General features: G+C 33.7%; 1 protein-coding gene across 1 annotated transcript; it reads right to left on the reverse strand.

Annotated features, from left to right (window-relative positions):
- Window positions 1-1147: 1147 nt before the first annotated feature.
- Window positions 1148-8838, reverse strand: LOC110635375 (histidine kinase 3). The gene is made up of 11 exons (XM_021784677.2): window positions 7424-8838; window positions 6728-7009; window positions 6239-6408; window positions 5682-5894; window positions 5217-5403; window positions 5086-5137; window positions 4741-4970; window positions 4357-4455; window positions 2569-3689; window positions 1799-2160; window positions 1148-1601 (listed from the first exon to the last, which is right to left on the reverse strand). The coding sequence occupies exons 1-10, from the start codon at window positions 7907-7909 to the stop codon at window positions 1899-1901; spliced, it is 3102 nt and encodes a 1033-aa protein (XP_021640369.2). The 5' UTR covers window positions 7910-8838; the 3' UTR covers window positions 1148-1601; window positions 1799-1898.
- Between the last annotated feature and the right edge of the window lie 4731 nt (window positions 8839-13569).

Raw genomic sequence — 13569 nt, forward strand, 5'->3', positions numbered from 1 at the left:
ACATTGCAAGTTGAGACATGCAGCTGTTGACTTAGTTTCCTAACTGGTTTGCTAAAATTTTCGGTTTGCTAATATGTTTGCTAAAAACATTAGTTTGCTAACCAGTTTGCTGACTGCTCCTAAAATTTTATTAGTTTGCTAATCGCCCGTAGTGCTCAACTTCGCACAAAAGGACAAAATAACGGTCATTTTGTCTTGGGCAGTGTGTATAACGTTCCAAAAGGGTTTCAAACGGTCTAAAATAATTTGGGACTATATATACACCTTCTCTACTTCATTTACAATTTGATGAAAGCTAACAATTGAACTCCAACATTGATTTTTCATTTATTGCTTTCATTCAAGAGCTTTAAAGATTTTTGAGCTTCCATTGGCAAATCTACTCATCTCTTCTTTACAGTTTGATTTGTATTGAGTAAGAGTGAGTGTTGAAATATTAAATTGCATTCAAGAGAGGTTGTACAAGCACCTATTGAAGCTTGGGAGAGTTAGTGCTTGTGATTGCACTTGAGAAGGTTTCAAGCTACCTTGGTGTAAAAGCTTGGTGTGGAGATATTGTAAAGGGCTTTTGGTCTCTTGCCTTCAAAAGAGCAAATAGTGGAGACAAGACTCAAAGAGGGTTCTTTGAGAGAGTGGATGTAGGCTAGTTAAGCCGAACCACTATAAAAATCATTGTGTTTGATCTCTCTAACCTTTACCTCCTTAATTTTGTGCAATTTAAATTTTTCTTGCTATACATGATATTGAATGTTGTTTGAATAAGATTGAGTTGATATATTTGAGGACATATTAAGTGACTTGAGAAATCAATTGTATATTGTATGGTGCATGCCTTGTTAGATATTGCCATATACATTGATTGAGAGTTAAATTGCAACTTAGGAACACATTGTTGAAGCTCATATTATTTTCATTACATATAGAGAAACACTTAGTTGAACATAGCCACAATTTTTCATTAGGCTACAAGCAAGGGCCGAAAAATTGTTAAAGTCCAATTCACCCCCCTCTTGGACTATATTTGGGACAACAAGAATCAAGAGATTACTAAGATTTGATACACTGTCACTATATAAGTTACATCAATTCTTGGTACAACAAACTCTTGGTATTGTTAGAAACAAAACGAAGCAGAAATGAGACAGCATGAGTACATCAACATCTTATTAATGAGATAATATACAATGTACATGATGTGTTTCTCTCCCCCTTTGCCAAGAAGTTTTCTTTCATCCTTTCACATTAATCTACCCCTACACTACAAATTGATAATCCTCAAAGAAAGAGTGCTACTTTCGGATTATCACAAATTTATTACAAGAAGAGGGTGCAATTCCATAGCTTCTATGATCCACTCAGATAATAGAATTCTCCGTCCATTTGAAATTGGTATCTAAGTATCAAATTCGATGTCCTACCCTAAAAGCTTTGCCTCTGCACAAGTCTCACATAACCAACCCTAAACAACAACTAGCAAATGAGATCAACTTTACAAGGAAAATTGAACAAGCTTCACCGTGTGGTTCACAAAACAATCAATGAAACTCAAGCTCAATCAATCATGGCTTCTATTTACACTCTCTGAAACAACACATGTTTTCCTGGAGAAATGTCAAGTAACCAAGTAGTCAATGAGCCAGTGAAAAAAAAACAAACAATTCCAAGTTGTAATCTATAATAAAATGATTCAAAGACCAGTTGATTTATATCAAAAATATATTCGGGAATTTTATAAGAAAAACTCTCAGTACAAAGACAGTAAAATGTAAATATCAGATTAGGTCAATGGGATACTTACTTTTGGGAGAAACTCTCAACCCCATTCAAGTATCCCACCACGTCCCAGAGAACAGGCGCTTATGCTCATGTCATGAGCATGTTTCCAACAGAAGTCCCCTCTATATCACATTGGAAGTTGTCTGCAAAAATCGTGAAACTTCCCTATACAGTTGTTCAGCTTCAAATGGTTTAGAAACATATCCATCCATTCCACACTTCAGGCATTCCTCATGTGTAGCTTGGATTACATCTGCAGTCATTGCTAAAACGGGAACATGCCAATTAGGAAGATTTTCATAGGCTCCAACTAAAGCATCTCCATTTTGAATAGAATTGTTGAAATTGCGTTCTTTATCACGAACTTTCCTGGTAGCTTCAAACCTAAGGGGAAGGACATTATATAACTTTAGAAAAAGCTATAGAGCACTTGACGTAAACTAAACAAATTGAATGGAGATGCAATTATACAAATGCACATTATACTTTATTTATTTTTGTATCTTTTTGTTGCAGTAAAGCAGTATACTCTACTGACCTACCGTAGCATATCCAACAATTTGCTGCTTTCCTACTTGTGTTAAGTGTGATAACACAATGGACAATTATGCCCTTGTACACATATTTTGAAGATTAAGCACATAATAATAATGACATATCTCTAACACAAACAAGGCAGCTACAGAAAACAATTTTAGCAGAAGAGGATGTAAATTCTAATTTATATGGGTCTCAAAAATTATACCCCAAAACAGAATAAACTGACCAGAAAAACTTAAAAAGGAAACATACCCATCCATTTCTGGCATCTGGATATCCATAAAACAGGCATCAAACTGGTGGGGTGGGGTAAGCAATTTGATTGCCTTCTCCCCACTATCTGCGCAGACCACATCAGCTCCATACTTTTTCAAAGCACCAGCAGCTACTTTGAGGTTCACACCATTGTCATCTACAACAAGAATTTTTCTTCCAAGAAGAAGGTTGCTGAGCTCTCCATTGCGTGCATTCCCCTTATTCCCAACACCCATTGCTCGTTGTAAAGATGCAGCCAGCATACTTGCCCTCAGGGGCTTCATGATGACACTTGGGGTATAAACACCAGAAGTTGCATCATTTGTTCTGAAAGAACTGATAGAATTAGCCAGAAGGAATAGTTTTAGAGAAACACTGTGATCAATTTTCCTAATATTATTGACAAATAGAGCTGATTTGCTTGAATCCCTATCCCAAACTTCCTGTTCAATAAGAACCATGTTGACAACTGCATTCCCATTGCTTGTGCTACATAAAGCTTGATTTAAATCAGAAACCACTTCAACATTAATTCCAAGCCGCTGGATATGATATCTTGAAACCTTGGCCCTAACAGGCCTTGGATCCACAACTAATGCTGTCATGCCATGAAATTCTGAAGAGATAGCATTAGACTGGTTGCTGATTTTGTGACTCTTGTACTCGTTTGAATTGGTGCAGCCATTGGTAAAAACAGCAGTAAATGTAAAGGTGGTCCCAATCTTGGGTATGCTTACAAACCCAATTTCCCCATTCATGAGGCCGACCAAACACTTGCTTATACTTAGGCCAATCCCTGTGCCTCCATATTTTCGGGAAGTGGATGGACCAACCTGCATAAAAGGAGTGAAAATGCGAGACTGGGCTTCAAGAGGGATCCCTTCTCCTGTATCCTCAACAGAAATGATTAGATTGATAAAGTCAGAAGAGCATGGCAAGAGAGTACGACCAGATCCTTCTTGACTGAAAGTCCTAAATCCTGCCCAGCTGCCGCATCTATCTGCAACAGGCAAACCACTCAAGGTGTTCCTTGATGATGATTCTGTCTCTACATCTATGGAGTCGATCACATCCTCCACAAGATGTACAGTGACAAAGATGTGCCCTTGATGTGTGAACTGGAGGGGGAAAAAAAAAAAATTAAAGTTGCTACTTTACAAAAAGGGTATAAGACAATGTGGATTAAACTATGCAGATGAGTACATTAGAAATTCTATAAGCTTGTTTCAGGGATCCTGTTCTTCCATACTCTTCCTCCAACAGACTATTCCATATGAATTTTCTTAACTTTCTTAACTTTCTTTTAGAAATAATTTCTTGGTCACAAAACAGTCAATCCCCTATACACGCCATGTATAGTGCAATAGGCTCCCCATAGAATTACTAACAAAAAAAAAATTGTCCAGTTGGAGAGCTCCGTGAAAAATAGTCTTCTGTTCACCCAGAACTTGGCTGATCACCAACTTTGAGTCTGCTATGACCTTAAAGTGTTGGACATTGAAGCAGAAGCTCAAAGTCTGGCAATGAATGATTCATGCTCAGCGCAGAACAAACTACAAGCTAAGTGTTGGAAGTTGAAGTTTTACCCAGGTGCAGCATTCAAATTGCAAAATTAAAATATGCTTCACAAGAAATAAAGATTGAATAAGTAAATTGATAGATAATATTTTTCTCCTAAATCTCTATGGTGAAGGAAGACAGAGAAAATTTTGCGGTACCCAATGATTGTAAATCTGAAATATGTTCATTATAGAGGCCTCAATCCAAAATTAGCTAGACACTTACTTTTATTGAATTTCCCATGAGATTTATGATGATTTGCCGGAACCTCCCTGGATCACCAATTAGCATTTCAGGAACACTATCAGAGATGTAAACTGCCAACTGCTCTTCCCACCAATTTGACCATGCCAATGTTGAAATTTAGATATTAGATAGTGAAATCAAGGTATAGATAAGAAAAAGTAACTCGGAGGGGGAGGATGAGAGGAAAAGAAACAATATAATGTGCAAGAGGAGAAATTATTAGATACTGCTTATGTAGTGTCCTCTCATAAAGTGGTTTCCACACAGCATATGCCAAATTTATGGTAAGACTAGTATTTATGTCAGACTAGGAAGCAGAAAATGGTAGTATCTAATAATTTCACCAGCTAAATAACACATTACCTCTACTCCTTTCCCTTGAGACTTGTCAGAGAAGAGTGACAGCACATCATCCAAAATTGCCCGTAGATTGAACTGCACTTCCTCAAGCTCAAGCTTACCAGATTCAATTTTCGCTTGATCCAAAACCTCGTTGATTAGTGAGACAAGAGCTTTTCCACTGTCTTGTGCAGTTCTGACATAATCTTGCTGAGTTAAATCTAGATCTGTGTCCATAAGCATATGTAACATTCCTGAAAAAATGAACAGATTCACATTATCACATGAAGTTTACTCCTACTTATTCTTAGCATATATGCCAAACAATGCATAAGATTTTGAAGAGCAAAGAAAAATTTTACAACTCACCTAGAACACCATTCATTGGGGTTCTGATCTCATGGGAAACTGTAGCCAGAAACTGTAGAAAGTTGAAATTGGATTAGGCTTTCATGCTACTGAAACAAAATCCTACCAAGTAAATTAAGAGCATCAAATACCTGAGATTTTGCAATATCAGCTGCCTCTGCTCGTTTTTTAAGCTCCATCATTTCATGATAATCATCTTCAACTTTGGCAATTCGATTTACAGTGGCATGGAAAATATGTCCAATAAGCAATGCAATCACAAGGACCCCAAATGAAGTTGTTATAGCCAACCATGGCCATGGTGGTTTTTGTTTGAATCTGCATCAAGTAAAACCTAATTTATGCTCCAATTCAGCTAACATACATATTAAAACCTTCTATTTAGTGCATTCCAGGCCCAGATAGAGGATAAAGAAATTTTTTTCTGTATCTATGATATGACAACAGAAACACCACAGTGCCACATGTAGATTTGGAATAGCCATATGAATAACTGGACTTTCATTGTGTGATCCTTAGCAGTAAACTGGAAAGGTCCAAGTCAGGCACAATTTGAACTCAGAACATTGAATGAAAGAGAAATGTTTGTTACTTACCTGCAATGCATCTCATGCTTTCTATGGGGATCTCCAAAATTAAGAGAGCTCACATGTTGCAACCCATCATCTGATACATTTGAGCCATACATGCTAATGGGGTGAGATTGATTAGTAGTGTCATACACATCCACAAGGATGGTTTGTTTACTTGCAAGTTGTTGAAGTAGCTTTTCCACAAGTGATTCAATATCAAAGACTCCTCCAAGATAGCTGCTTGGCAGTAGCAGGAACACTATATGAGCACCTTCTTAATGATCATTGTTGTAATAAGTAATAACTCTATTTTTGTAGTTTTTTCATCAGATTATCAATTGAAAGACATCTTCACAGTTCACACCACAAAAACAAAAGATCATTTTACTTGTTCTCATAGCCTATATCAATATTAATTTTTCTTCTTATAGGATTTTCAAGCATTGCCTGTACTTCTAGTTTCTGAGTCTGCATTTCTAAGGCAGGAAGGAGCACCTATTTCTACACTAATTCTATAGCCTGTATTAAAAACCACATGAAATGTTTCCCATGAAATTTCCAACTGATGACAAAAATCATACCCATCAGTCGCTTGAATCCTCTCATTTGGAGTCGCATTTGAGGGGAGATCCCTCTTGTAGACAGCAAAGGTCAATATAACTCCAAGACGGTTAGTTTTGAGTAACCTAAATGGAGCAGTTAGAACTCCAGTTCCTGATTCTCTAGCACGCAACACATTTTCGCGGTCTTCCTGCAGGAATAGATATAAGCAGAAACCCATAAACAAGTATCCACGCTATTAATTCAATGTGTCAGAAAAACAAACAACTCTCAAAATGTAATAAAAAGAGTATCCCAACTTATGAAGTAGTGACCACTGCAAAATCTGTTTAGTACTTCATTTTAAATTATGAAGGTCTTATTGAAAAAGTGAACGTGAAGTTATCACTGCAATTTTAGATTTAAATTATATTGTCCCATGTGGTGACTGATGGTATAAATTTCAGTCAAATTCACAAGTGCAGCTTAGGTATTAAACCACAAGAAACATCCAAAACAAAGGAGCATACTTTTCCAGACAGCATATCAAGAGAAACCACATGAGAAATAGTATCCTGCGCAAAGATGACAGGGGCATATTCTTCTTGAATTGGGGATGGCTCCAATAATTCTGGGATATAGTCATCTTTGTGAACTGGATTTTGTTCAAGGGTATCCATCCTCTTAATCGTCCAGCCTTGTTGTCTCTCAAATTGTTCCCTTTCAGAGTGAAGTACCCTTACAGCATATGCCACACCACTTGTGAGGGGTCTCTCAAAAGCAGTTCTTTCTGTGTACCTTGCAAAAGTCCTCTATAAATTCTGAAAGTTAGATTGTGTTTTTGACTGGATGATAGTGATTATAGACAAAAGAACCCAGATCTGCTTCTGGATTAAGCTTTAATATTCAAAAATGGAAACCACAAGTAAAATCAGCAAATTTAAGATTACAAATTGATTTCTCGTTTAAAAGAAACCCAAAAGAAACAAAATTATCCACTGAAATTAGAGAATTACAGGCAGATGCAGATTAACTACGTTAATCTAATTGAGTGAGGCAGTGAGCTAATGGATCAAGGCTAGTTTGCAAATTACAATACCGACATCAAGTTCACATTCTTGAGCAGAAACAACAAAATAGTCAGGCAATTAAGGATTGCGTATGGAGAATTATCATTTTCTAGCAGACTTAGTACCTAGCTAAGATATGAAAGGAGATCTAGTAACCTGATCAATAGCGGAAGGGTTCTTGCCATGGTGAAAGGTTGAGATTAAAATGGACATGGCCTGCACATGGTTCATGCTCACATTAAACTGATCCTGTAGCATCCTGGCCCTCTCATCACACATGCTTGAAAGTGTCTCTTTCCTCTTCTCAGTGGCTTGTGAGCTCATGTACCATAAGATCCATAAAGAGACCATGATCCAGCCAATTACCCATGCCACCAAGAGCTTTCTCCACCATGTTTTTCTAACTCTCTTCGACCCAAAATACTGGTAGTAGTGATGGTGCATCTTGCAACTATTCCCTGAGATCTTCTCCCAGAACCTGAGCCACATCTTGCCACCATCACCAAGCAAACCAGTCTTGCTCTCCACAATTCCACCATTAATGAACCAGTTCATGGAAATTACTGATACAATCCAGCAACATAGCATCCAAAGTAGATGCCCCACCTTTAAACCAAACCCAAATACATGGAGCAAACTCATCCAAAACAGTAGCCGACGCAAGCTACCAAGAAACAGTACCAAGCTGAAGTGGCTTTTACTGCTAATTCCGGGTTGAAAATATAAAAGGGGGGAGAGAGAGAGAGATAGAGAGAGAGAAAAAGACCCACTATCAAATCTACAGAAACTGTCTAGCAAAAACCCAACGTGAAGAAAATCCAAACTAAGAAGAACAAACGAGGCACAAGAAATAAGGAGGAACAAATTCCACCAAACTCCAAATTCACTGTAAACAAGTGAAATCGAAAAGGAGAAGTGATATGAGAGAAGATGCTATCTTATCCACTAACAGGAGCTAGAAATTCAGATAGAGCGCAGGAAACAACCCAAAAATTGAAGATAAGAAATTCACACACACCCACAAGAGAGAATCATAGAATACATAGATTCTGAGTTTCTAATTCCAAACAGAAGTCTGTTTTTATCCTTGTAGACACCACCTCCCAAAACCCAGAACACGAAATAGACCAACAGAGATTCGAACGTCAGTTATGAAATCAGAAACCTCTGACGGGAAAATCTAGTCTATTAAGAGTCCATAAATTCCCAAAATCAAACAACAAGAAGAACAGAAAATCAATAACCCATAACCATGTGAATGAGTTAAAGTTTTACCCTTTACTGTATACATCACCAACTTCTTGCAAAATCTAGTTTATGCAACCCAAGTAGTAACATATGAAGAATTGTTAAGGTCAATAGCAGAGGTTGTAGCAGTTTAAGTAACAGCAGAAGCAGATGTAGTATTGCAAGAAAAAGAAGCTAATAAGAGTGGATTCATGGACACAACAACAAAGAAAGAATCTGAGAAAGGAGATGAAGTCGAATATGGTTGTAGAAATGTCTGCTAGCGTAGACCATTATCTCTATCCATACCATCCCAATCCAGCCCAAAAATAATTTTTTTTTCAAAATCATAATATCATTAAAACTAAAATATTTTTGTTTACTACTAAGAATATTCTTGTGTTGATTTTCATATAAATATTTTAAAATTAAAATTTAATAGATATCAGTGATAAAAAGAGATATTCTTATTTATATTAATGAAAGAAATTTTATTAAATTACATTAAAAATTAAAGGGCAGAAAAGGTACAGTCCCACTCAGCAGAAATCACTGCTTTTTCACAACTACAGTTTGCGTTCATATCCCCATCCATCCATCCATCCATTGGCCAAAGCGGACAACTTACACACGTTAAGTCGTTAACTCCATGCGTTTGTTTGGGCTGTACTTTTATTTATTTATATATATATGTAAATAGACCAAAGTACCCTTGCATGAAAAATAATAAAACATAGACAGGGTAATAGTCTATTTTTTTATTATAAAAATAAATAATTTTAAAATTAATAGATTTATCTATTTTCTGCATTTTAAAAAGAATACTAATCTAACTAGTCCTGATTAGTTAGACATTACCTTTTCTATCATCAATTTTGTCATTAAATACCATAAACTTTACCAAAATTACCACTAGATAGGACCATAGTCAAAAAAGATTAGGTAAATCAAAGATGAGTTAGGCCCCATGATGGGTGCCTCTCAAGGTGTTATTATGTTATCCATCTATTCCTCCATTGGAATCTAATTCCCCATTTCTATGATTATACACTTTACTTATAGCACCAACCTATCAACCCCATTAATTATTTCTTAATAAGCTATAAATATCTTACACATATTGATGTTGCATAAATAATTTATTTATTTAATTAATTAAGAATAATTTAATTTTTTTAAAAAAAATTTAAATTCAAATCTCTCCATTTATCTATTTTAAAATAAAAAAAATACATATACAGACCTAATCTATTATATCTTTATTGAATTAAATAAATTATCATCAAATAACAATATTATCATCTCATTTAAAGTATGTCACTTAAATATTACAATAACAAATATATAAATTTTTTTTGTCATTAAATTCTGTTTAAAAGGAATAAAAGAAAAAGTAAAATTCCATGGAAAATGGGCTTTTATAATACAAAATGGGGTTGTGACCAACTCTCCCTAACCTATGGAAGATAGGGTAAGCATCTTCTTCTTTTTAGCCTTTTTTTTTTTTTTTTGAATTAAAATGTTATAGGAAGCCACAAGAGGCAGAAGAAGCAATCACTTTTTGACCAAAGAAACTACTTATGGGATATATTGGAATTAGGGGTAATATTGGAATTAACGAAGAGAGAGTTTCGGGACAAAGGAAATGGAGAAGAAAGGTGGCAAATTGGTAAATAAGTGGGGGAAAGAGGTGCAAATGTATAAAAGGCACTTTAATCAAGGCTTGTCACGAAGTGATTAGGCCATCACAACCCACTTCTTTTTGGTGTCCTCTGGGGAGCTCTTTCTGACAGCGACAACACACGTCAGCCGCACTGTTCTCTGGCGGCAACCAATCACATGGTCCAACGTGTACCGTCGTAATACGTTCAGTTGCTGCGTGTCAGCTGCGGGTTCGGGATAAAATTGTACCTCTCCCTTCCACGTGTACACATGGGCCACCCTCTTTCTTTTATAATACCTTGTTCAACTTGCCAAAATAATCAATTCATGCTAATTTTCCCTGTTTCACTTTCACCCCTAACATCAAAATAAGCAATAGTAAAATTTTAAAATAAAAATTATAAATAAATTATAATATGATATTTACTAGTACAACTTTAATATTTTTTTAGTGATAATAATTTTTTTATGATAAATTTAAATGATAATTAAAATTATGTGTAAAAAAAAAAAAGGAGGTAGAACATAATTTCATATTTTTTTTACTTGAAAATCAATAATGGGTTAAAGGAATTTTTTCAAAATTTTTTAAAAATAAAATTAAAGTTTAAAATTTTTTTAATAATAAATTAAAATTAAAAAATAAAAATAAAATATAAAATAAAATTTAACGATCTGGTAAATGATAATTAAAATAAAAATGAAAACTGAAATGGAGAAATTCTTTACTCCAATTTCAGTCTCCTTAATTCTAAAATCAAAATCATTGATTTTATTTCAATTTAATAAGTACATTAATTTCCTTAGTAGAATTCTTGCCAACTCATTGCTCCTTTTTTGGGTTGGACAAGAGTAGTAGACTAGTAGCTAGGCTTTTAAATATTATTTAATAAAGATTAAATCAAAATTAATTTTGTAAAGCAAAATTAACAGTGTCCCACAACCCTCATTATGTCAAATTCTAGCTTAAAAATATATATATTCTCAATAGGTTGAGAAAGGTGACTGAAGCTGGGAGTGGGTTCCAGGGCTCGTTAACTTAATAAAAGAAAATACTCATAAAATATTATAAATAAATATATTAAATATTATTTTGACTTTCCCTAAAATAAATATAGGCTGCGTATTAGGTTGAAATGTTTGAAAGTTTTCTAAACTCGCATTTATTTTCTTTAATTTTCTTGATTCGTTGATTTTCATTGTTTTCTCACATATTTTTGTTATCTTATTATGGCTATTTAAATATCATTCTCTTATTTGTTTAGTAGTACAGTATTTAAAATAATATTTAAAAATTAAAAATTAATTTATAAAAAATTAATTTTTTTAAAAATATTTTGATAAGAATTAAAAAGATAATATTATTATTTTTATATTTAATAGAATCAAAAGGATAATATTATTTTTTTTATATTTAATAACTATTTTTATCAAATATTTTTATTTTAAATAAATAATTAATTATTGTCAATTAATAGCTATTAAAATAAATAACAGCTACTAAAATAATTAATTTTATCAAATATTAAGTTTTTTTTTCTTAATTTTCTGAAAGTTTGTTGTTTTTTTTTTACTACATTCAAAGGCAATCCAATATTGTTGAGTTATTGTTAATCTATCATAAGTATTTAACATAATTTTCTTATATTGTTTAATTAATTAGAAAAGTTTAAACTTTAATTAAACCCAAATGCCTTTAATTTATTTTATTTTATTTTTCTTGTCACAAGCCAGCAACAAGTAGGAGAGATTAGGTAGAAAGTGAGTATTATTTTTTTTAAGTGACCAAGAAAATTCAACATTCAATTGGAATTTTTCTCCATTTTAATTACTAACTATATTAACAAATTTAACACGTTTTAATAATAAAAATTTTATAATAATTAAATTCAAATTACTTTTTTAATATTTAATATGATCATTTTAATTTATTATTTTTGTTAACCTTTCAAATTTAAGGTCAAACAGACCTATTAGCTTATACATATTACTGAACCTATTAAGAATTATTATAAAATTTAAAATCCATTTGGAGAAGATTTCCAAAATATAAAAGGATTCGCTTTTATATTATGTAAATGCTCTAGTGTTATATTTTTGCAACGTGGGAAACGTTTCATTTCATTTTCTAGCCTGATTGTTAAAATTAAAAACAAATAATTAAGACTGGTTAAGATTAATAATAATAATAATAATAGTAATACTAAGCATCCAGCCTCAAAAACAAAACCAACCAAAGCGTCAGAGATTGCGGCTTAGCAGCTTGCACAAACCACCAATGTGCAGGCAGCCCTGATGAGATGCTTCCGTCAACAAAGCAGAATCAAACCTTCATAACTTTTTTCTTATTTTATATCAATAAATAATATTTTTAATATTTTAATAATATAGTATTTGAAGACTTCTATAAATTAATATTTCTAGCTCTTGCTAGGCAAATCAAGATGCCGGTGAGCTTTTGCTGAGGTGCTATGGTTATTCGGCATGTGGCATGGGTAGGAAAAGAGGGGATCTAATCCAATAGGGTTGAACTTTGAAGCAGTGTTAAAGAGAGTTGATCAAGTCCAGCGTTTATTAGCGTTTAATTAAAGATTAAATTAATGGAGAAATTTGGTCACAGAACATTTTCCATGGTGGACCAACTTGTCCATTACTGGTATAAGAAAACGATGTGTCCACACATGATCAATGGTGGGAATTTGCCTACCTTATTCTTTATCAACCCCAACAGGCAGCAGCAGCAACAGCTAATTAACCACCGACTGAGGAGTGGGGACTAATCTATCCTGAGAATAATTACAGCTTAATTAAGATAAAAAATGAAAAAAAAAAAAAGGAAAAGGAAAAGGGCACAACTTTAGTTAAACCACAGAATTAAACAAAGAATATGTGATTGTTATTATTAAATATGCTCCATCAAATCACAATTGGGGTTGGTTGATAATCCTACTTTTTCTTGGTGACTCACAGCGCAATAGCAACACTAATCATAAAACATCAGCTTATATATCTAATCTAATCTAATCTAATAATAATGTAAAAAGGAAAACGAACGAAACACACCATCACTCTAGTGATCGAATGTTTCATAAAAGCTCAAATTCTTACTTCTCATTTGAGCGAAGAAAAAAAAAAATAAATGTATCACAATATTGATCAAATGAATGTTTTATAAAAGCTTAAAACTCTGCTTTCCATTCTAGTAAGGAGAAAAAAAAAATAAAAATAAAAATAAAAACAAAAGGGATCTAAGAACATCATTTTAATGATTAAATGTCTATTTCATAAAAGCTCAAAACCTTACTTTCTATTCGAGCAAAAAAGGAATTAAGCGCGCCAATCTAGTGATCAAGTGTCTATTTCGTAAAAGCTAAAACCCTTGCTTCCCATCTGCTCCGTTTTCGAGCAAGGGG

Source organism: Hevea brasiliensis, chromosome 10 (assembly GCF_030052815.1).
Source record: "Hevea brasiliensis isolate MT/VB/25A 57/8 chromosome 10, ASM3005281v1, whole genome shotgun sequence".
NCBI classification, from domain to species: Eukaryota; Viridiplantae; Streptophyta; class Magnoliopsida; order Malpighiales; family Euphorbiaceae; genus Hevea; species Hevea brasiliensis.